Genomic DNA, 23,575 nt, shown 5'->3' with positions numbered 1-23,575 from the left:
TCGGTTCCGACCCGCGTCACCAGGGGTCGGTGCTCTTCCCGCCGCGGCCTGACCCCCACAAACCCCTAAGGCCCCGAGCATGCCGCCTTCCTCTCCCCAGTGACCCGGGGCTCCGAAGGGCATCTCCGTCCTCTCTCCAGCACACACCCTCTGGTGCGAGTCCAGGTGGGAGATGGGCACTCCCCAACCCTCCTGCGTGGCCGTCCCAGGGAGGCTCCTGCAGCCCCGCTCTGACCCGTCCTCTTGTCCCTCGTTGCCTGTCACACCAAGCCAAATCCCCCACCCCTGAAGTCAAACTAGACTTTTTTGCGGGGTTGGGAGGGCTCGCCAAGCGGCTTGCGGGATCTTAGATCCCAGACCAGGGATCCAACCCGACCTGGCAGCGAAAGCGCTGAGTCCTAACCACTGGACCGCCAGGGAATTCCCCAAAGTAGACTTTTTGATATTCCTCAAACATGTTCTGAGATTCCTCGCCTCCTTGCCTTCCTCAGGCTGTTCCGTCAGCCTGGGCTGCTGGCCCATCTCTGCCCATTCAAGTCCTACCCTTAGGGCGTAGGGGTCCCTTCAACTTCCAGAGGTCCTGACCTTTTCTGGCCTTAGGGCAGTGGTCAGTACACACCTGGCACTGGGGAGACTTGGTCTCAGTCACAGCCACACCCCATGTGAGAAGAGTGGGGAATAAAGACATAGCCTGGGGCACCTGTGTGAGGTTCCCCAGAGTAACTCCTAATTGGGGAAAGGGCTCAGTAAACCCTAATTGAAGGAAGCTAATTTTAAAACTTTTCAATAAGTGGGCACTGAAGTGAACTGACTTGCTTATTATAAGGGTAGACTTTTTTTTTCTTTTTTGGGGGCTGTGTTGAGTCTCCGTTGCTGTGCGCGGGCTTTCTCTAGTTGTGATGAGCGGGGGGCTACTCTTCGTTGCGGTGCACTGACTTCTCATTGCGGAGCACGGGCTCTAGGTGCGCAGACTTCAGTAGTTGCGGCGTGCAGGCTCCCTAGTTGTTGTGGCGCGTGGGCTTAGTTGCTCCGCAGCATGTGGGATCTTCCCAGACCAGGGCTCGAACCCATGTGCCCTACATTGACAGGCGGATTCTTAACCACTGCACCACCAGGGAAGTCCCTATAAGGGTAGACTTTTTAACACCAAGGGCTTCAAATGTCCAGTAGGGCAACAGCAAGGCTGGGCACTGCCCTCTTTACTCCCTCCCCTACATCAGGCAAATACATTTACTGTAGTTTCATACTTTCAAACAGCATCAGAGGGGACCAAGTTGCTGCCCACTCTAAATCCAAGGAGACTTCTGGTGCTAGGTGGGAGTCTAATTCCCTCTGTTCAGTTCCTCTCCCATTTTGCCAACAGATCCCCCTTGAAATGACCAAATGAACCTAGTAGGAAGAATTCCATGTCACCTCTAGAATCTCTAGAAGGCGGTTTCCATTGTAAACAAAACTTCAAGGCGGTGCATGGGCTGAGATAGCTGAGCACAGTGGAGCCACTCACTGCACACAGCCCAGCCGGAAGCCCATGTGGGGACCAAGTTTCACTCACATCTCCTTGTATAGAGTTGAGGGCTAGAAGTGAGAGCCTGAGAATGGGTGGGGGACAGGATCCTAAGTAGTGGCATCTTTGGAGTCTGTGTAGGGTGGGATGCTGTGGGCTTTAGAGCTGGCTTTAGCAGCAGGCGCGGGGAAGGGACAGTGTGCTTAAAGGAGTTATGTCAGTGCCAAAGTTGACCCCTACCAAGGGCCCTGGGCTGGTTGGAGGGGGAGTCACTGCCTAGCTGGCCCCAGAGAAAAGAGATATGGCAACAAAAGTCAGACGGAAAGAGTGTTTGACCCAAGTTATTTTTTGTTTGTTTTATGTCCTGTTTAAGAACTCCTTACCTACTCCAAGATTATGAAAAGTTTCTATATTTCTTCTAGAAGTTTTACAGTTTTAGCTCCACAACAAGAGAAGCCCACGCACTGCAATGAAGAGTAGCCCTTGCTCGCTGCAACTAGAGAAAGCCCACACACAGCAACAAAGACCCAACACAGCCAAAAAAAAAAAAAAAAATGCTATTTCGTTTCTAAATATTTGGGAAACAATATTGTCTAATGATTTCAATCTTTTATTACACACACTGAGAGTTGTTTTATGGCCCAGAATGTGACTTATCTTGGTAAATATTCTGTGTACCCTTGAAAATATTGTGTATTCTGTTGTTATTGGGTAGAATATTCCACAAATGCTAATTAATAAAGTTGATTATAGTGTTGTTCAAGTCTCTTATATCCTTACTGATTTTTTGTCTACTTGTCCTATCAAATATTGAGAGATGTTGAAAGTTTCAGCTATAATTGTAAATTTGTCTGTTTCTCCTCTATATTCTAATCAGTTTTGCTTCATGTACTTTGAAACTTTAAATAAAAAGGTAATGCTCCAAAGCATAAATATTGACAATTTATGTATCATTTTGATAAACTGACTCCTTTGTCATTATGCAAGGACACTATCTCTGGCAATACTCCTTCCTGTGAAATCCCTGCATTGTCTGATAGCAATATAGTCATTCTAGCTTTCTTTTAATTAGTGTTAGTAGGTTCATTTAATTTCCATCCTTTAACTTTTTCTTCCTTCTTTCAGCAACCCAGAAGACTACTGTTTTACATAGCAAAACACCATTTTGCTTTTGTGTTTTTTAGAATTATAACCTTATTGGCATAAAACTTGATATTGACTTATTTGGAAGGTTGTATATATTGACTGCTTTACAAAAGACAAAATTTGCACACATAGGCAAAAACTGTATACTTTTTGCTTTATTGCAACATTGTTCACACTAAATCTAATACATGTGAAGTGCTTAGAACAGTTCTTGACAATATTAAGCACTGTAGAAATGTTTACCACCACTCCATTCTTTAACTTTTAACACAGCTGTTTCTTTACATTAAAAATGGCCAGCTTGTAGCTGACAAGATGTAGTTGGGTCTTTCTTTTTATCCAGTCTGACAATATCTGTCTTTTAATTTGTGTTAAGACCATTTGTATTTGATAACATTATTTTCAAATTTCTATAGAACAAATACAAGGTTGACCAAATATTAGGCCTTAAAGTAAACCATGATAAATTCCCGAAAGTAAAAACTGTTCAGTTAAATTTTATGAACACAATATAATAACACTAAAATTTAACAAAAGATTAACTGAAAAATTTTGTACTATTTAGAAAAATTTTTAAATCCCTCCTAGAGCACTGAAAGGTGAAGTCAAAACAGGTGTTCAGAGATGAATGGCAATTAGAATACTCAGTTAAGAGCCTGGGGCATGGACTTGAGGTCATGTGGCCCAAATCCATGTTCTGGTTCTGCTGCCCACTGACTGATTGTGATCCAGGTGCTTGAAATGAAGACAGTAATACCTATCTCAGAGGATTTTTTTTAATTAAATGAGATGCTACTTAAAAGCACTCTTTAAAAATCATTTATTTTTGTGTGTGTAATATTTCACAGTACCAATTTAGATATGTAATAAGGTAACTTTTTCTCTGTATAGATCTAGTCCAAATTCTGCTGATGGTAGAAAACTTAAACTTGCATATTGACAGAAACTCAGTCACATCTATTTTAGTCTCTGGGGGGTAAATATTCAAGCAATCCAGAACCTTTCCTGGCCCCTCTCTACACCTCTGGGTCAACTCTTCCAGACTCAGATTCTTGGGCAGGAGCATCTATTTGGCTGATCCTGAGTCACGTGCCTTCACATAAGCTTTCAGAAAGAGAACAGAGGAATGTCTGTCCCCCTTCAGCTTCCATAGTTAGATACAAGATCTTTTACACTCATACAGAGACTTCTCTACATGCTGAGCAGCTGAAACCCAGAAGATGTCTACCATATCTCCCTTTTCAGAAAGGGAAATTTTGTTTCTGTCCTAAATGTTTCCCCAGAGTGTTCTGCACTCCATGGTTCAGCCCTTCTCAGTGTCTAAAGTCTTATATTCTTATGAATTCGTCCCTAAACTATGGTTTAAGATATGTATAATGCTTTAAGCCTTTCAGCCTTTGGGTCTTGATCTGCAGTTATTTGGAATAAAAAATTCATTGTAATAGTTCAATGGGTAGAAGGCCATGGCAACTAGAAAAGTGGGGGAAAGAAAAACCTTGGCAGAAAATCTCATTTTATTGGGTTAGGCTCTCTTTGTTATTGTTGTTAGAAAAGATATGGGATGTAGCCAAAGCTGTACTTAGAGGAAAATACACAGTATAATAAATATGAGTATAGCTTTGAATTAGACCTAAGTTCAAAATACCCCTACTCTGCTACTTAGCAGCCATGTGACCTTGGAGAAATTATTTAATCTCCTCAAGCCTTAATTGCATCAACTGTAAATGATATTAATAATACTATTTAACTCAGAGAGAGGTTGTGAGAATTGCATGAGAATTGCATTTAAAACCTTGGACAATCTTGAGAAAAATGGTCTAAGAACCTTCTTGGTCATTCTTGGTCATTTTTCACATGATAATTCTTCCAGTGGTAACCGTCAGTAGAAGAGCATGATACACAAGGCTTAAGCTATACTAGTTCCATGAGGTAATAGATGTAAGATATAACCAAGCATGGAGTGTTTGCTAGATTTTACATTTTGCTGATTTGTAGTATAGTATTCCTGTTAACATACAGACCAAGTTAATCTCTCAGTGTTCCAGATGGAAAGAAAAGCTATAGTTAGATGACATCACTGTCAAACTTGGATAAGCAAAGGAAGGTAAGAAGGTGGAAGGGAGAGAAGCAGTCCCCACAGCATATCAATGGAGCCAAACTCTAGATGAGTCTCTTACTGTATCCCCTTCTTAAGAGAGGGGACACACCTGGCTCTCTGCCCAGAGCTTGGAAACCAGTAAAGAGAGAAGCTTCACCATCAAAGGGCTGAGAAAAATGTCTATAGATAGTGACTTATTACTTTTTTTTTTGGCTGCACTGGGTCTTTTCTTCATTGCAGTACACAGCCTCTTCATTGCGGTGCGCAGGCTTCCCTAGCTGCGGCACATGGGCTTCTTTAGTTGTGGCTTAGTTGCCCTGCGGCATGTGGGATCTTAGTTCCCCAACCAGGGATCAAACCCATGTCCTCTGAATTGGAAGGTGGATTCTTAACCACTGGACCACCAGGGAAGTCCCTGTGACTTATCACTTGATACTTCTTTGATTTGAAAATAAAAGGACTTCAAGGAAAATCCCTTCTTACTGATAACTGTATTGCTGTAGACAATGTTTGTGTCCTGCTGAAATTCATATGTTGAAACCTAATCCCCCAATATGCTGGAATTTGGAGGTGGGGGCTTTGGGAGGTGATTAGGTCCTGAAGGTAGAGTCCTCATGAATGGGATTAGTGCTGTTATAATAGAGATCCCAGAAAGCCAGCAACCCATTTAAAAGCACCCAAGTATAGACTTACTTCACTAGACACATGATCAAATTCATTTTATTATGAGGATTTTGTCCCTTCTTTACATGCAACAGCCTGGGCTGCTTTAGGAAGAAAATGAATACTCACGTTGAGGAGGGTACTTGTTCTTGGGCAGCTCCTTGCTGATGGGGAAGGTGAGCTGGATCCTGAAGCCTGGTCCTCTGCTTGGGAGGGGAAGTGTTCTGCCATAGCCTGAACAAGCGCAGCCCGTAACTCTGCTCCTGTCTGGAGCGTTACAGGCTGGGAGCGGAGCGCGTTTGTGTGACTCAGGAAGGGGCAGAGGGCCTGGATCCTTTCTAGGTCGTGGAGGGGTGGGGATTCTCGGGGAGCTGCGGAGAGAGTCTGGGAAATGTGGGCATGAAGAAGGGCTATGAGAGGAGGATAGAGAGGAACTGAGGAGGCTGAGTGAGGTCAGGAAGGTAGGCGTGCTCAGTGGGACCCCTCCAAAAGTTTAAATCAAGAGGGGGGTGCACTGGAATGAGGGAGCAGATACTGTCACATCTCCCGTCCTCTTACTTGGCATTGCCCTGGTCTGTTGTGCTGGTGTCTTCTTTCGCTCCACTTCCTTCCCTAAATTGACTCTGCACCCTGCTCTCTGCTGGGAAGGCTGACCTGTATAGCTGCAGCAGGCTCCCTTGTCCTCTGGCTTCTGAGAGGGTTCAGCAATGGGAGGAGACCTGAGGAAGGGGCAGGACGCCTGCTCCATGCAGCACTCCCCCTGGGTTCTGGTAACAACCTCACTGATTTGGGCCAAGGGGTGCTAACAGCCCCATGTTATAGCTCATGCCCTACACTCTTCCTGTGGTTTCTTACATCCTGCTCACACCTTCGTAAATAGTCCCTTTATTAAGCCTTCCTCAAATTATCCTGATTTGGGTGGGCCACCTGTTTTCCTGCTGGGTCTTGACGAACATAAATGCCTCCATGACTCCTTAGTAAAACTGCGGCTCACATATCCAGCAGAGGTCAGAGGGAGATTGTCAGGCAGACAGTGAGGCAGGCTTCAGGAATAGGACAGCTGATGACCTGGCGAGGTTCTGGCCGAGATGCAGCTTCCACCTGTGAACCGTTAGGCAGGGAAGTGCCAACCAGCAGGCAACGTCCCAGATATGCAACCATGATCCTGAGGTAACCACCTGTGTTCCCACGCACACAGAGGAAGGACCCTGCCCCAACTAGGTACAGAGACAGCTCTAGAAGGATTCTGCGCTCATTTGTAGAGGCAGGGGAAGGAAGCTGCATTGAGGGTGACTTTTTCCTTTGTTTATATTTCCAGGTATTTGGGGGAATGCACACAGGTTATTTTTTACATTAAGAAAACAATAGAATTTCACTTAGGAAAAATGAAAGAGTGGGTGGGGCTGGGGGCAGGGGTGTTAACATGCTTCCCCATGTGAAGGCTTCCTGCCTTACCCTTACCCCCACCAGCCTAACTTCCTGAGAACCTAACCAGACTTGAGACTCAGCACGTGCCCTCTCTGTGTACCGTTTTCTGTCACAGAAAGGGCAGGAGAGCTGTGTCTGTTACTTTTATGATCCCTGTTGCTCCTTGGACCTGTCAGACCGAACTCAGGTGCCTGCCTTTTCAGCCTGACCTGATGCTGAACCTAGTTCACTCGGGCCACTCCTGGGGTCCACCTTCACGGAGCTCTCCTGCATGGCTCTCTCCATCCCTGAGAAGCACAAATCCTGCCCGGCCGCCTTGTGCCAGGGAAAGCCCGGACCTGGCCTCAGGCTTGGCTCTGCCCTGACCCGCAATGTGACCCTGGGCTAATATTGCTTTCTGGGTCTACTGCCCTCTGTGTACAAAATGGATGTCTGCTCCCCAGCTCCAAGATTGCTGGACTGGGGAAAGCAATTTCCTTAGGAATGATCCCTCAGCGTTCCCTTTCCCTCGCCTGGCAAAGCTCACACGCAGCTAGGAGGGAGGGCGAGAGGAGCAGGGCCTCTGGTCCCTTTGAGAAATACAGTTCCCTCTGTGGGAATGTGTGGGTTTGACTCCCATCAGCCAGGGCTAGAGGAAAACCATTCAATCAAATGAAGGAATATAAAATGTCTTCTATGGATTTTGTGTCAAGACTATCAGCGTTGTTGGCGGGTTTAACTTTCTTCCCAAGGTGGAGCTGAAACAGACCCAGGCTGAGCCCTGAGGGAGGGTACCAGGCCGAGGGGAAGCCTGGCACCCAGCCAGGCTCAGTTAATGTTTCCTCAGTAGAGTCCAGGATGTTCACAGGACAGAGGGGAAGGGAGCACAGCCCCATAACAAGATCAGTGGGTGATCCTGAAGGTCTCTCTGGACACTGAAGTTGGATGGCCACAGTCCTACATACACCGGAGCTATCCAGTCAGCCAGTATAGCTGGGAAGGCAAGGCCAGAGGCCTTGGGTGCCATTCTGGTCTGGCATTCAAGGCTGCACACATGACCTGCCTTATACCTCCCCTCACCACCCCTCCCCAAGTTGTCAGCTCCACTGCGCTACCACTGGGACGGACCCAGACTCTCCTGCTTCTGTATCTTTGCTTAAGCCATACCTTCTACTTAGAATGCCTCACCTCAGAGCAATCTGGCAGAGCATCCCTATTTCCACCAGGCCCAGCTCAAATCAAGTGCCCTGGGAAGCCTTCTGTCTGCTCATTAGATTTTCTCTCCCTCTCCTCACACTTCCCATGACACATTGTACAATTAGGTTACCTATTCCTGTCTTGTACAGGCAAACCATAGCTGAGGCCAAGACCACTCAGCTCTTGGTTGACAAGTTTTCTTACTAGAAACTGATGTCCCACAGTTTGTACTGAAGACATCCTAATGTCTGTGACTGACGCCACTAGTGACACCATGATAAGCTCACCGACGCACTGAGAAGTAAGCCTTGCCTCTGTTGGCTGCAAAAAGACCATGCCTGCCACGCCCCCTACTCTAAGCAAGCATCTAGGCCAGAGGAGGTGGAAGAGGCCTTCGCATTGGATATGGGATTGAAGACTTAAGATAACCAGGACAGAGGCCTGAGAAATGAAGTGAGGCTGTTTAAGTAACTGGAGGAAAGCAATAAAGTTATGAAATCAGACAGTTGTTCTTATGGGGTTCCATTACCTAGTTAGGAATAGGGTAGAACAGCCGGGGGCAATTACTGGAAAAACAAAACTTTTCATATTTATACTCTAACAAGTTGAGACTGTAAAAAACTGGCTTTATCTTAAGGCAAACGCTGTTGGCGGCCTTGACCGTCTTACTCTTGTCCTCCTGCACCTCGACTTGGCTGGGGCAGCAGTGTGTGCAGCCCCTGACTAGCCAGCTACGGCTATCCTGCTCCCCTTGGCCAACTGACTAGGCTTGGGAATATGACCTGATCCTGAAGGAAATACAAGGGACAACTGTTGAGGGATTTCTGAGAGATGTTTTTTCTTACTCATAAGAGGCGCTGGCAGGAAAAGAAGGCACCACGACTCTCGTCCCCTTTTTTTCTCACTCAGAACGCTGTGCTTGAAGCTCGGCTTGGAGCAGAGACAACCACCAGGAGACCATGATGGAGCCCTGATCGCTTTACCATGGACATCAAATGACGATTTGGTGGCATGAATGACATGCATTTGCTGTCCCTGGTTTACAGAAAAATGACTTAGTAGAGACTAACAATTTAGTGTCATCCAGTGACAATCAAGTCTTAAGCCTGGGTCCTCTGTCCTGGAGCCCTTGGGAAGCTCCCTGACAGAGCTTGTTCTGGAGCGAGGCATCCAGAAGGCAAGCAATATCTTCCCCAAGTTGGCTTGCTTCTTTTTTGCACTGATTTAAAATTTCTGCACTCATCAGTCTCTCCTTTTTGTTGGCACTTTTGCTCTGTGGATAACAATTACTTGATTATCAATCACTTTGGATAATTCCCTTTTTCAATAGGTCGGTCTCACAGGGACCCTGTTGGTTGTTCCTGGGCTCTGGTGGCTGACGGTTTGACAGCTCCAGGTGTGCGCCAGGCCTGAGGGCGAGGCATAGCTGTGTGCTCCCAGGCTTAATTGGTTTGGGGGCTAATGGCCTGTGAGAGATGCACACACCCCAGAGGACACACCTAGCAGAAGGTTTCTTCTAGGAACTGAGCTGTTTCCTGTGAGAAATCCATTCCATCTGGTTTAGGTGGGGCTGAAGCTCTCCTGATTTTCCTTCTCTGCCTCAGAGGTGAGCATGTGACCCAGGCCAGGCCTATCACTCTCCTAGGGTCCATTCCTGTCCAATTACTTCCTGTCGGCTGGATAGGGGGCCATCTCATCTGTTTCCTGGTGCCTTGGCCTCATCACCCATGGCCATAGGAGCCTCTGAATCTTTCTCTGGGGTCCCCTTTTCATGCAGTTACCTGACCTGCTAAATTGTCCCCATCCTGCAGAACCGTTTTCTCCTGGACGTCCAGGCCCCCCCGCTACTAGGCCCTGGCAGAATTACAGGGGCACATGGGCCTCATTTCTCTCTCTCCCACAGTCTGTCTCCCACAGGGCTTCTACCAGCCTGCCTGACACACTTGGGCAGAGCCAACCAGCAGAAGCCATTGACACCCTGTCCATGAGGCAGCCTGGCTGTGATCACCACAGCCACTGGCCAGTGAGGAGCGCCATCTCCTGAATTCGCCAGCACTGGGCTTGTTTGGCCAGTGACTATCTATCGTCAGAGTTATCACGATTGTGTGATTGTGTCCTCAGGGCAGGACCAACCTTTAGATCTTTTCCTCCCTTGATATTCCCCCTCCCCCAATCCCAAGCACCTCTCTCATTCTACTGCTTTTTTAATACGATATTTAGTCAGTCCTGGCTATTGTCCTATCCTGATGAGAAAGGGCCTCTGCAGTATATTGTATCATTGTTCAAAATACTCATGGTCCCGCCCCCAGCTCCTTCCCTACTGCCTCCCGCCAACACACACACACACACACACACACACACACACACACACACACACACACATACACACACCAGAAGACGATACATCCTTACCTTTTGAACTCGGGAGTGACTTGCTTGGGCTGGTAAGACGTAGGCAGAAACGACAGTGTCACTTCTGAGCAGAGACCTAAGGGCCAGTTGTGGTTTTCTTCGTCTCTTTCTTCTCTTTGTGAGGACACTGGGTGGGTCCAGAAGTGAAGACAGTATAGAGAAGAAGTGCAACTGACCCACAGCAGACATGTGATGGGAGCAAGATGGAGGTTTGGGGCTTTAGCCTCTGCTGATTGACAGAACCTTTCAGGCCTGTTGATCAGTTCTCTTTTTCCCAGGACATATCCTGGGGCTGGAATATTGGGCCGAGGCAGTGGGGAGTAGAACTCCCTAGTCTGTTCCTGGTCTTGGAGGGCCTGAAGCTCTCTTGGTCCTGAAGACCTAAAGCTGGGGTCTTTGTACTTGACTTTCTGCCACAGCCTGGCCTCTGGTCATGCCTGGGTCTCTGCTCTGACCAGCTCGGTTCCATCTGCTCCGCTCTCCCAGGTTTGGAGTAATAACACTCCCATAGCTTCTTATTCCAAAGCAAAGGACATAGCTTGCCTAAGAGTAATCAGTGGTTTCATTTAAAATGTGCACATTGCTTGGAAATACACATAATCATATAAAATTATTTTATTAAAATATAAAAGCTTTCCAGTATATTGCATTGAAGACATTTATATAGAAAAAGCAATTGCAACAAACATGCTACATCACCACTGAGAAATTTTGAAAGCTTTAAGTGCCTGCTTTTAAACAACATTTTGGTATAATATGCATATCCCTATATTTTTTAGAAGGTACATATAACACTGAAAAAAACACTTCATGGAAAACCTAAGTTTAGGTGCATATAAACAAGAAGTATTACACTGAATAGCTTATTTCAAACTGTGAAACATTCAAAGTATTCAATTTCTTAGACAACATGCAAACATTTTCAAACTTAGATTGACACTTTTAAATATATAAACCACAATTCTTTATAATTCTATATCAAAAAAGAAAGTCAAACAGAACACTTATCTACACTGTGCATATCACAAAAAGCAAATGTGTCTTCATGAACGGAAAGTACTGGGTCAACACACATGATTGTCATTTTACAAATATGGCTATTCACCTTCTTCATAATAAAATAGAAAAATCATGTATTATTTACATGAACTACTAATTATTTCACTTTTTGGCAATTACATAAGTAGCAGCAATTGGTTTAAAGGTCGATCTTTAGAAACTCTAAATTTAACTTGGATGATACCAAAGAATATACATCTGGTTAATATAAAAATGCATAATACAAGTGGCTTTGATGGGATATAACTTCTCCCTTTCACAAAAGTCACAGACACACATTAGGAACCACTGAGACTGTCGCTTACAATATATTATATGAGTGCCATTTACTTAGATTGCTTTTGCTTACCACATTAAATGGATTCCTGTAAATTAAATTTGCCTGATGATTTATATGATAATTCCAAATATGCCTTATCTTTATTTCATACTCTAATAGCAGTGGCTCTTTGCTGTGACCCCTCACTTCTAAACAGAGTAGGGAATATCTGTAAACAAACACACACTCTAGGGGCACCTTAATACTAAAAAGAACTTGGAAATGAAGTTTTTGTGATACAAAGCCCATAGTAAAGTGAGTTATCTTTCTAAAATGTGATCATCTCATTTACCAATGATACAGAATTTGTTTTAGAGTGGGGGACCCATCTAATGAGCAAAATGTAAATTGTAAGGCAGTGATCCGCCAGAAGGAGACATCCTCTTTTCATTAGTATTTGAAAGAATGTATTGTAACATTTGTAGAAACAAAACAAAACCCTTACTAACACTGGTGATTAAGAAAAATACTGTGTGGTGCATAGAGGTTAGAGGTGACAAGTGCTTTGACTTGGCCACTATTCAACTATAAACCAGCAGTCCTGTATGTCTTCTCCAAAGTAGAAAGATTAGGTCGAGGAATATTTTGCACTTTTCATGGGCAGTCAGTTGTGTGTCCAGACCCTGTGCAAGGCGACACCCAGGCTGAGGAGGAAGAGGTGGGAGTGGCAGGGAGGCTGGGCCCTGGCAGCAGCCGAAAGCACGCTGCTGGAGACCTGCACCTGAGAAATGATGAGGGCGGACAGAGGGACGTGGGCCACCAAAGTGGGGCTGTCGGAGTTGATAAGGGATTCGATCTTCTCTGCTTCCTTATTGCAAGCCTCAATCTGGGAGAGGATAATCAGATTCTTTTAATATAAAATCACAGAATCCATGAAAAGGTCAAGTCAGACAAATTCCACAAATATCCCAACACCAGGAATACACTTTCTCTTTGTCCTTCTTTTCTTAGCCAGAGTAACATTTTAATAGTCTTAATTTATTACACAAAATATAACTGCATCAGGGCTTCCCTGGTGGTGCAGTGGTTGAGAGTCCGCCTGCTGATGCAGGGGATACGGGTTCGTGCCCCGGTTCGGGAAGATCCCACATGCCGCGGAACGGCTGGGCCCGTGACCCATGGCCGCTGAGCCTGCGCGTCTGGAGCCTGTGCTCCGCAGCGAGGCCACGACAGTGAGAGGCCCGAGTAGCGCAAAAAAAAAAAATTAATTAATTAAAAAAAAAATATATATATATATATAACTGCATCAATGGAAATCAAATGAAAAAAGCCATGACCCACACTGCCACTGCCCTTTCTTTTCCCACAATGCTGTTCACCCCTTCTCCACGCTTAGAAGTTATCTTTTCATGCTTAAACATAGCCACAGGGAGTGGCCTTTCAATGCCCACCCACACATCAGGAGGAAAGCAATTAGACTTAATGAGCTTCCTAATTGTGGCAGTTTATAAGCGGCTGTAATTCACCCCCTTCACTGGAGCCCTCACTATGTTGACGCTGAAACTTGGGCCTCCTGAGTGAAGTTCACCTCTAGATTGTGAGCTGGCCCGTAAGACCAGCGCTGGTGGGCTCCTCCTCCCCAGTGGGAGCACAGCCCTCGGGAGACAGGAGTCGGTTCCGGCTTTGTTACCGCGTGACCTGTGTCAGTCCCTGCCTTCCCTGGGCCTCAGCCGCCTCCTCGTCTGGACGATGAGCAGATGCCTTCCATCTCTGCACGCTCTGAGTCACAGCATCTCAACCTCTCCCCTCTCCCACTCCTTTGCGTTCTGTTGGCCACTGCTAACCTGGTGCAGCTCCGTCCCTCAGAGACTGCTGTGCTTTCCTTCCTCCTGCCCTCACCCCCTCCCAAGTCCTCCAAACTTGAAAGTAACAGGATGGTTGCACAACATGTGCTGAACCCCACCTGCAAAGCTTTTGGATAATGATCCACAGGAATGATCAGGATCACAATTTCTGATTCAATGCTGAAGTATCCAAATACGTCACACTGTGGGACAGACACATGCATGCGGATCTTCTGAAGTATTTCCAGAACTGTTATTGGCTTTTTGTTTGCCACCTAGAGAGAGAAAAAAATTCATTACCTGAAAAAAAGAGAATTCCTTATTACTGCCTAAGCTGCCTTGCCACCTTGCCTAAGCCATAGAGGCTCTTTTAACCGAGGAACTCCTAAGTGCTGGGCCCCAACAGGGCCTTGTTGGCTGAATTCTAAAATATCCGCAGAGCCCATTCCAATGGGTTTTGTTTTTTTTTCTGACTGCTGACCTTTCTGGCTGAGATAAACACTCTCACCAGGAGCACTTTTTTACGGGACAGTTCTGAGTTGGATGCCACAGGAAAATAATTAAAGCCTTCCTGTAAAAATACAGGTGTTTTCATAGAAATGGGCATAATTTTCTAGGTAGTGGCAGGTGTTGGCTGCTACATTTCTAGAGACGAGTCTCTATAACAGCAAGCAGAAAAAGTGATGATACAGCAAAGGGAAAGGGGCAAAACCATCAGAGGAATGTGGCCGGTTCCGGACGCAGCCCCCGGTGGCATGGGGACCACGTGAGGGCTGGCAACCTTGAGACCATCTGGGCGTGACCAGTCCCTGGCTGCCTGGTCTGCCTCCCCTATGCCGGCAGGGGACCTTTTCTGAGAAAGGCCCGGGCTGACGGATTGCAGAGCAAGGTCACCACACAGCCAGGCTATAGAGGGAAGGAGCACGGGACGGAGCCAGACACTTTGAGTTCAAACCCCAGTTCTCCTGGTTGTGAGCTACTATGCAGCCTTGGGCAAGTTGCTCCTGTGCAAATTAGTTTCTTCATCTATAACTGTCATGACCCATTCTGTCTGTACGACTATTGACAGGTTTATCGATAAGGTTTCAACAGTACACGGCTCATAAAGCAACTCACCTTAGCAATAGTATCCAGTTTTTCTTTGTCAAATAAAACTCTTAACATCCCAGCACATAATGGGCAACAAGCACCTGTATAACAGAAACCATTTTATGTGTGTTCAGAATTAGAAACAAAGAGAATTCATAATACTTGGTGAAATGACCAGCTGTTCATTTTGTGCTGGGAAAGTCACAGCAGTCCTTCCTGATAACTGCACTTTTAGATATGTTCCCTGACCAACCTGGAGTCTTATAATCTATACATTTACCGAAATCCTTCCTCCATCCCTGCTCTCCTCCGTGCTACTTCTCAGGAGGGGCAGTTGTGGTTTAATACAGCACAGGGAGAGCTGGCCTTTCAAGACAGGCAGAGCCTAGACCCTGCCTGGCTCAGAACTCACTGTGTGATCCCAGGCAAGTGTTTCCTGTCTGTGAAACACAGGAGCAAGTGTTTCAGGGATTCCATGAGTGTTTAATTCAAATTTAATTTAAAAAATTATTTTAAACTGTTAAACCATAATAAAATGTCAGACCGTGGTCTCCAGGAGGAAAGAGGCTTTGTTCTGCGCACTGCTGTGTCCCCAGTGCCTAGAAGGTGTTTAGGACATAGTGGAAGCTCAAGAAACATTTGCTGAGTTCATGGACAGAGGAATGAACTTGTTAGACTCCAGATTAATCTGTTCTGTGCAGACTTGGGATAAAGTCTCTTCTGACACCTCTGTTTAACTGAAGAGTATGAGACTGTAAGGTAAGCTGTTTGAAAACTGTCACCGTTTATAATAGCCTGTACGAAACAAGACTTTCTTGGTTATATGCAACCAAAACAATTAAATTAGATGCTAAGGCCAATCTAAGACAACAACTATCTTCTGTTTTTCTCAATTTCAAATGTTTGTGTTCGTCAAAACTAGTTCAATTATTCATTCATTAGTGACCAATTCCTTATTCATTAACTTTATAATATGCAAATACTATGCATTTGAACTAATAACCATAATTCTAGCAATTAAATATTGCTGTTTATCTATTGATGTTTAAGGCAGGATTGAAAAAAGTTTTCCACATCGTTTTAAAATCACCAGACCAGATGATGTCTAAGGCAGATCCACAGCTTTTTAAGGTTGGCCCAGAGTAATGCATCTAATCAGCATCAGCTGGAGTCAAGACTGAAAAGTTTAAACACACTAGTCATCTCTCTTCTCAGTGACTCACTCAATGGAGACAGATACGCAAATCCTCCCAATTCCATCCCTGCCCCACCCCCGATACTGCCAGCCTACCGGGTGGGATGATGGGTTTGCATTCGGTCGCTGAGAGAGAAGGACACTTCACAGCAGCACACTCAGTGACAGAACTGTGCTCGGAGAGGACCCCGACGGCCTGGCAGGGCCCATAGTAATCGACCGCCACCCGGTCCGAGTAGGCAGCACACACGCTACTGTAGGTCTCCCCGTTGTGCCCGCAGATGGGCTCTGGGGCTCTGCAGAAGGGCTGAGGGCAAGAAAGCACACTTAGCCTGTAAGCCTCTGTGGTGCACTTTTCCTGACCAAGAGTGCAGAGTAGGTCTCCCTATTTTCAGGAAGGAAAAAAGACAGTATAAATTCTTGGACCCTCTGAAGTAAGCTCCTGAGGTTGCTAAGCATGGGGTGGGGCTGGGGGCAATAGGGCTGTCCCAAGATGAATTGAAGAGATTACTTTTCTCAGCCTCTCCGGGACTTGGGTACTCATTCTCTGTGAACAGATATGAGATAAAAATCCTCCCTCCCACCAGACTTCCATTATTCCAGAAGAACCTGTTAGAAGAAAACAAGACCAATCTTCGTGCAAATTCAGAGGCCTTATCATTTCACGCTGGGTACGGGATAAGGAGAGGGAAGAGTGGAGAGATCAGGAGAGCAGACAGACTGGATCCATGAGGTAGGTTAGGAACATGGAAGAGAAAACTTGAAGCCAGGAACAGGGCAAAACAGGAAGAGAAGACTGGGAATGCAGAGTAAAGGTATCAGTGCACTTGGAACATGATCTCTGAGGGGAAACAAGCCCAGGGAGATGAGCTGAAGGGATTTTCCGACAATGAAGACGAGGAAATGAGCAGCCAGCATGTCCGGTGTCAGCCGGCTGTGGGCAGGGGGTGCTGGCCCAAGGCTGGGCTTCCCCCAGGCAGAGGGCCCAGCACATAGATCAGTGGTACTGTGGGAGGCCTCAGTGGGGTTGTCCTTGGGGTTATTTTTAACATGAATACAGATTTCATGACCCTCAAAGACTGAAAGATAAACTGATGTAAGACAACATTAAGTTTCAGAGAAATTTTCAGTCACTTTTCATACCTCAGGTGGGACTTCAGTGGGAAGAGTGGGGAAAGAGCTCTTTTCTTCATTGTTTTACCTCGCATTCTTCCTGGGCTGTTTTCTAATGAGGGCCCGCGGAACTAGGGGAAGTGAAGATGCTGCTGACTAATGCCAGGGGTGTGAGACTTTAAATTCTTTTCCTAATGGTTGGCGGCAAGAAGCCTCTCTCTTCTTGCTCTGTACCCTAGATGTGCAAAGGTTCACACATGAGCAAGGGGGCCCCCCGTGTTAGGAAAAAAAGCCAGCCTCGGGATGGCTCATTTTTGGTGGAGGACTGAGTGCTCTAGATTTGACGGGATTCACAGCAGACCCTGAAGGGGTCTCACTGCTGATTCATGTGTAAAAGATCATAAGCTGATTTCATGCTCAGTGTACTTGGGTTTGTCAGGTAAACAGTGGTACCTGGCACGGGCCTTTGTATAATAGGCTTTTCCCTCTCTGGTACAAAGTGCAGAGATTGCTGTGCTCCATGTGGTTTGTATCACAAACAGGATCTCGGGCCTGGTCACAGGTGAGCTGTCTTGGCAAACACTCATACTGGCTACATCCAAATTTATCAAAAGTTGTCAGGCAGACTTGTGGTTTGGGTATGCATCTGAAAAACACAAACGCAGCACCATGAGCCAATGTCGTAAGGGACCATGGTGGGGCCGGCAAAGCACTGATGGGGCACAGGAGGCTGAGGAGAAAGTAAGAGAGCAATCAGAAACAGTCCCTGTGCCCAAGAGCTTATGGAGAGTGGGGAGGCGAGCGTGCATGTAAAGCAGGCTATCAGGTAGAAAATCACACACCAAATGATCGTGGGAATGAGTCATTCTGATTGGGGAGCCTGGAGGAAGCATCGGGAGGAGGCAGAACCAGGAGGATGCAGGCCTGCCAGGCTGAGGGAGCAGCAGAGCAAAGGTGTGATGCCTGAGACCCTGTGGTGCTGGGGGAGAGGGCAGGGGACCCCGAGAGCAGGAGCAAAGTATGCTCGGGGTGGAAGAGGCATGATATGAAGCCATCAAATGGGCTAGGGCCCAATGCTGGAGGCCTTCTCGTTAATAATAAATGAAGCATTTTCAGAGGCTTAATTATCAGCTTGGCTAATATGAGTCTATCTTAAGAGAAGGCTTCACAGTATGTGCTGAAAATTTCAGGTTTCTGTGCTTACAAGGCTGAGGACCTGATGCTGGCTGGTAGTGAGTCACTGAGAGAATGCCACCCCCTGAAGCTGGGTTTTCCTAGTAATACCTGAACCTTGCTCCATTCTCAATCCCTGAACTTCTTCAGAGGGGTTAGGGAGGATGGTTCTTTTCTTCTTTAGACTCTTTTTGCCTCCCTCATTTCTATAAAGGGTATTTATAATTTTCTATAACAAGATAAGACCTATGAAAATGTTTAGCTTTTACTGGGTATTTGAAATAATAGGATACACAAATATTAGTCTATAAAGTAAAAGGAGAAGAATATATTAGCTAGCAGCATATAATTTCAAAGGAAATTACTTCTATTCTTTTTAGAGATAAGCTTCCTGCACTGAAATCACCACCACCACCATCATCTGCTACTAATGTGGTTGCCTCTTCTGATGGGATTTAAAATTAGGATGCATGTAAAGAGAAATTAAGAAAACAATCCCATTTACAATCACATCAAAAAGAATAAAATATTTAGGAATAAATTTAACTAAGGAAGTAAAAGACCTGTACTTGGAAAACTATAAGACACTGATGAAATAAACTGAAGACGACACATAAAGATGGAAAGATATGCCATGCTCATGGATTAGAAAAACTAATATTGTTAAAATTGCCATGTTACTCAGCAATCTACAGATTCAATGCAATCCCTATAACAATACCAATAGCATTTTTCATGGAACTAGAACAAATAATTCTAAAATTTGTAAGGAAACACGAAAGACCCTGAATAGCCAAAACAATCTCAAGAAAGAAGAACATAGCTGGATGTATCACTCTCCCTGATTTCAAACTATATTACACACAGTCATCAAAAAAGTATGGTACTAGTACAAAAACAGACACATAGATCAATGGCACAGAATAGAAAGTCCAGGAAGAAACTCATTCTTATATGGGCAATTAATCTATGACAAAGGAGGCAAGAATACACAATGGGGAAAAGACAGCCTCTTTAATAAATGCTGTTGGGAAAACTGGACAACTACATGTAAAGGAATCAAATTGGACTACTTTCTCACACCACACACAAAAATAAATTCAAAATGGATTGAAGACTTAAACGTAAAACCTGAGGGCTTCCCTGGTGGCGCAGTGGTTGATAGTCCGCCTGCCGATGCAGGGGACACGGGTTCATGCCCCGGTCTGGGAAGATCTCACATGCCGCGGAGCGGTTGGGCCCGTGAGCCATGGCCACTGGGCCTACGCGTCTGGAGCCTGTGCTCCTCAACGGGAGAGGCCACAACAGTGAGAGGCTCGCATACCGCAAAAAAAAAAAAAAAAAAAAAAAAAAAAGTAAAACCTGAAACCATAAAACTTCTAGAAGAAAACATAGGCAGTATGTGCTTTGATATTAATCTTAGTAATATTTTTTAGATATGTCTCCTCAGGCAAGGGAAACAAAAGCAAAAATAAAAAAAAATGTGACTACATCAAACTAAAAAGCTTTTGCACAGCAGAGAAAACCATCAACAAAATCAAAAGGCCGCCTACTGAATGGGAGAAGATATTTGCAAATGATATATCTGATAAGGGGTTAATATCCTAAATATACAAAGAACTTATACAACTCAACATCAAAAAAAACCCACCCAATCAAAAAATGGACCAAGCATCTGAATAGACATTTTCCCAAGAAGACATAAAGATGGCCAACAGGCACATGAAAAGATGCTCAACATCACTAATCATCAGGGAAATGCAAATCAAATCACAATGAAATATCATCTCACACCTGTCAGAATGGCTATTATCCAAAAGACAACAAATAAGTCTTCGTGAGGATGTGGAGAAAGAGAAACTTTGAGCACGCACACACACACACACACACACAAACACACACACACAATGGAATATTACTCAGCCATAAAAAAGAATGAAATCTTGTGACAACACGGATGGACCTAGAGAGTATTATGCTAAGTGAAATAAGTCAGAGAGAGAAAGACAAATACTGTATGATTTCACTTATACGTGGAACCTAAAAAGACCAAACAAATGAACAAACAAAGCGAAAGAAACAGAGTCATAGATACAGAGAACCAACGGGTGGTTGCCAGAGGGGAGGACAGTGGGGAGAGGAGAGAAATTGGTGTGGGAGATTAAGAGGTACAAACTTCCAGTTGCACAATAAAGGAATCACAGGTATTAAATGTACAGTATGGGGAATACAGTTGATAACTACGTACAATAATATCCTTGTATGATGAAAGACAGTAACTAAACTATTATTTCAAAATGTATAGAAATACTGAGTCACATGTTGTATACCAGGAACTAACACAGAGTTGTAGGTCAATTATACTTCAAAACAAACAAACAAACTCATAGAAAAAGATCAGATTTGTGGTTACCAGAGGCAAAGGTGAGGGGAGGGAGAATTAGATGAAGGTAGTCAAAAGATACAAACTTCTAGTTATAATATAGAGACGTAATGTACAACATGATAAATGTAATTAACACTGCTGAATGCTACATATGAAAGTTAAGAGAATAAATCCTGAGAGTTCTTAGCACAAGGAAAAAAATTTTTTTAAATTTCTTTAATTTTGTATCTATATAAGATGATGAATATTCACTAAATGTATTGTGGTAATCATTTCGTGATGTATGTAAGTCAACTAATTGTGCTATACACCTTAAACTTATACAGTGTTATATGTCAATTCTATCTCAAAACTAGAAGAAAGAAATTAGAATGCATGTAGTAATAATTTTATAGAAATTTAAGACATTTGAAGAGAAATAATGAAAAAGAAGAATATTTAGAACTTCACTATCTATTAACATTGAAGCAATGAGAACAAAGAATATCAGAAGAAATTTGGTAATTTTGGAAGGAAAAACATTACCAATTTGAACGTACAGAAATAAGAGGATCAACAGGAAAGGCTGAGACTCTGGGGAGTAAATTAAAATAAACACGATCAGGGCAGGGACTTTGTCTTGCTTACTATTGTGTCCTAGTGTTTAGAAAGATGCCTGGTATATCAGTAGATACTTGATGAATGACTACAACTTTATTTATTTATTCTCAACTTTTTGTTTTTTAAACACTTAGTTTTTGAACAGATAATACAAGCCCACATAGAAAGTGAAAAGACACAAAATCATATACAGTGAAAAGTAAATCTCCTTCCTACTCCTTGTGTCCCAGCCACCTGATTCCCTTCCCCGGAGGCAACCATTATTATCAATTTCTTATTTATTCTTCCAGAGATATTTTATATAAGAATAAGCACTTATATATGCTGACTCAAAAAGTATGTGCATTTAAAATTTTGGTAGCCTTGGACAAATTGCCCTCCAAAGAGGATGTACCAGTCTTCACCCCAAAACCCTCTTGTATGGGAGTGCCTACTTCCCTACATTTTGTTATCAAACTTTTTACCTTTACCAATCTGGTAGACAGAAAATGGTACACGATTGTAGTTTTATTTTAATTTACATTTCTCTTAATATGAGAAAGGTTAAGCATTGTGGTAGATTGGCTAGATGATCATTCATCAAATTCATTTAATTTTCTTCCTGGGCATACATCTAGATTACATTTCCCAGCCTCCCTGGCAGTAGTTCTGGCCAAATGACTAAGTTCTAGACAATGGAATGTGGCTGGAAGTAGAGATGAATTTTTAACCTGGCCTATAAAAGCTTCTCAAGAGCAACCTCCATCATCTCCCTTCTCTTGTCTGCTGGACAGAGGAGGACTAGAGGCTGTAGGAGCAGAGTTGCTAGATGGAAGGATCCTAAGTCTCTGAATCACATGTAGAAAGCCACCTGCTGAACACCCAAATGGACTGTATTTGAACTTCTACTATGTTAAAGCACTGATATTTGGGAGTTTGTATACAGTAGCTAGAGTTACTCCCCCCAGCTAATATAAGCATCTTTTCAAGTGTTTAAGAACGATCTGTACTTCTTCTCCTATGTTTACGTCCTTGGTCCATTTTCTATTGGTTATTGATCTTTGCCCATTTTTATACTAGGTTTTTCATCTTTTTCATATTGATTTGTAGGGTTCTTTATATTGTAAGGACATAGCCCTTTCTCTGAGATTCTTCTCAGTTTGTCATTTGTTTGTTACCATGCAGAAAATTTTCATTTTCATGTAGCTGCATTTTTCAAACTTTTCTTTTATATTGATTTTGTATTATACCCAGCCAGCCCTTTCCACTTTGAGATTTTATTGTTTTATTATAAAAGCAAGCCAACCTTATTCAGAAAGGTTAGCAAATAGAGGGAAACAAACAAATACCAAAACAACCCTCAATTCTACCTCCCAACACAACTATATTATCCTTTTGACTTATTTCTTTATCATGTTTCCTTATGTATAACACCCTGTCTTCTTTCCATAGCAACTCTTTGGGCTTAGTTTTCTTGATGTAAATTTTGCTAGATGGGTGACCAACTCTTTGCGAAAAGAGAATTTAAATTTGTTAAAATAAATTTAACACACGAGAAAATCTTTCCCTCCCTTCATGCTGCACCAGGATTTTCAGGATGGAGAAGCAATTGCTTATTCTCCACAAAACCTTCATAAGGCAAGGACTGTGGCACTGGGACATGTCCTGCTCAGCTCTCTGAGGTAGTCAGTGAAAACTCCAGTTCTAGAAGCTTGAAACCTAAGTGAATCATCAGGACCCTTACCCTGCAGCCACCACGGGCAGAAATCTGTCATTAAGGCGAGGTCAACTGCACTCTGAGCTCCTGAGGAAACTGCAGAGAAAGGCGCCCCTAAACAACTTCATAAAATACTGAAGCTGTAGGGATTCCCTGGTGGTGCAGTGGTTGAGAGTCCGCCTGCCGATGCAGGGGATACAGATTCGTGCCCCAGTCCGGGAAGATCCCACATGCCATGGAGCGGCTGGGCCCGTAAGCCATGGCTGCTGCGCCTGCGCGTCCAGAGCCTGTGCTCCGGAACAGGAGAGGCCACAACAGTGAGAGGCTCGCGTACCACACACACACACACACACAAAATACCTAAGTTGCACTTCCAGAGACTTCTCATGTCCCATCCCTACAATGGAGGTAGGTTTTAAGTAGAATGTTTTCTATTGCCAGCAGGCATAAGTAGCTAGTAACAAGAATGCATCTGCTTCTCTTGTCTCAGCTGCCACCTCTCCTTGCCTCACACTTTGTTCCAGTCTTACAGAACTGCTCTAGCTCCCGGCATACACCACGTTCTCTCCTTGTTTCCAGAAGCCAAGATCTTTGCTCCTGTTACTCTCTCTGCCTTCACCAGCACCACCTTTCCTCCACAGTAAACCTTGCTGTCAGTCTCCTCCTTGTTTTTTCCAGCTGACTGTCACATGCTCTAGAGGCTTTCCCAGGTTCCCCCAGGCTGTGTAAACTGC

At 44.3% G+C, this 23,575-nt stretch overlaps 1 protein-coding gene across 1 annotated transcript in view; it reads right to left on the bottom strand.

Moving 5' to 3' along the window:
• Nucleotides 1-11,013: 11,013 nt before the first annotated feature.
• RECK (reversion inducing cysteine rich protein with kazal motifs) overlaps nucleotides 11,014-23,575 on the bottom strand; it is a 76,720-nt gene continuing 64,158 nt past the window's right edge. The window contains exons 17-21 of the mRNA XM_059072141.2: nucleotides 17,440-17,632; nucleotides 15,970-16,180; nucleotides 14,706-14,779; nucleotides 13,709-13,864; nucleotides 11,014-12,631 (exon numbers count right to left, since the gene is read on the bottom strand). Coding sequence (XP_058928124.1) covers nucleotides 12,410-12,631; nucleotides 13,709-13,864; nucleotides 14,706-14,779; nucleotides 15,970-16,180; nucleotides 17,440-17,632 — 856 coding nt within the window. The 3' untranslated portion in view covers nucleotides 11,014-12,409. The remainder of the gene's footprint in view (nucleotides 12,632-13,708; nucleotides 13,865-14,705; nucleotides 14,780-15,969; nucleotides 16,181-17,439; nucleotides 17,633-23,575) is intronic.

Source organism: Kogia breviceps, chromosome 8, assembly GCF_026419965.1.
Source record: "Kogia breviceps isolate mKogBre1 chromosome 8, mKogBre1 haplotype 1, whole genome shotgun sequence".
NCBI lineage: Eukaryota > Metazoa > Chordata > Mammalia > Artiodactyla > Physeteridae > Kogia > Kogia breviceps.
The sequence above is the reverse complement of the archived record's forward strand: the minus strand, read 5'-3'. Positions and strand labels throughout refer to the sequence as shown.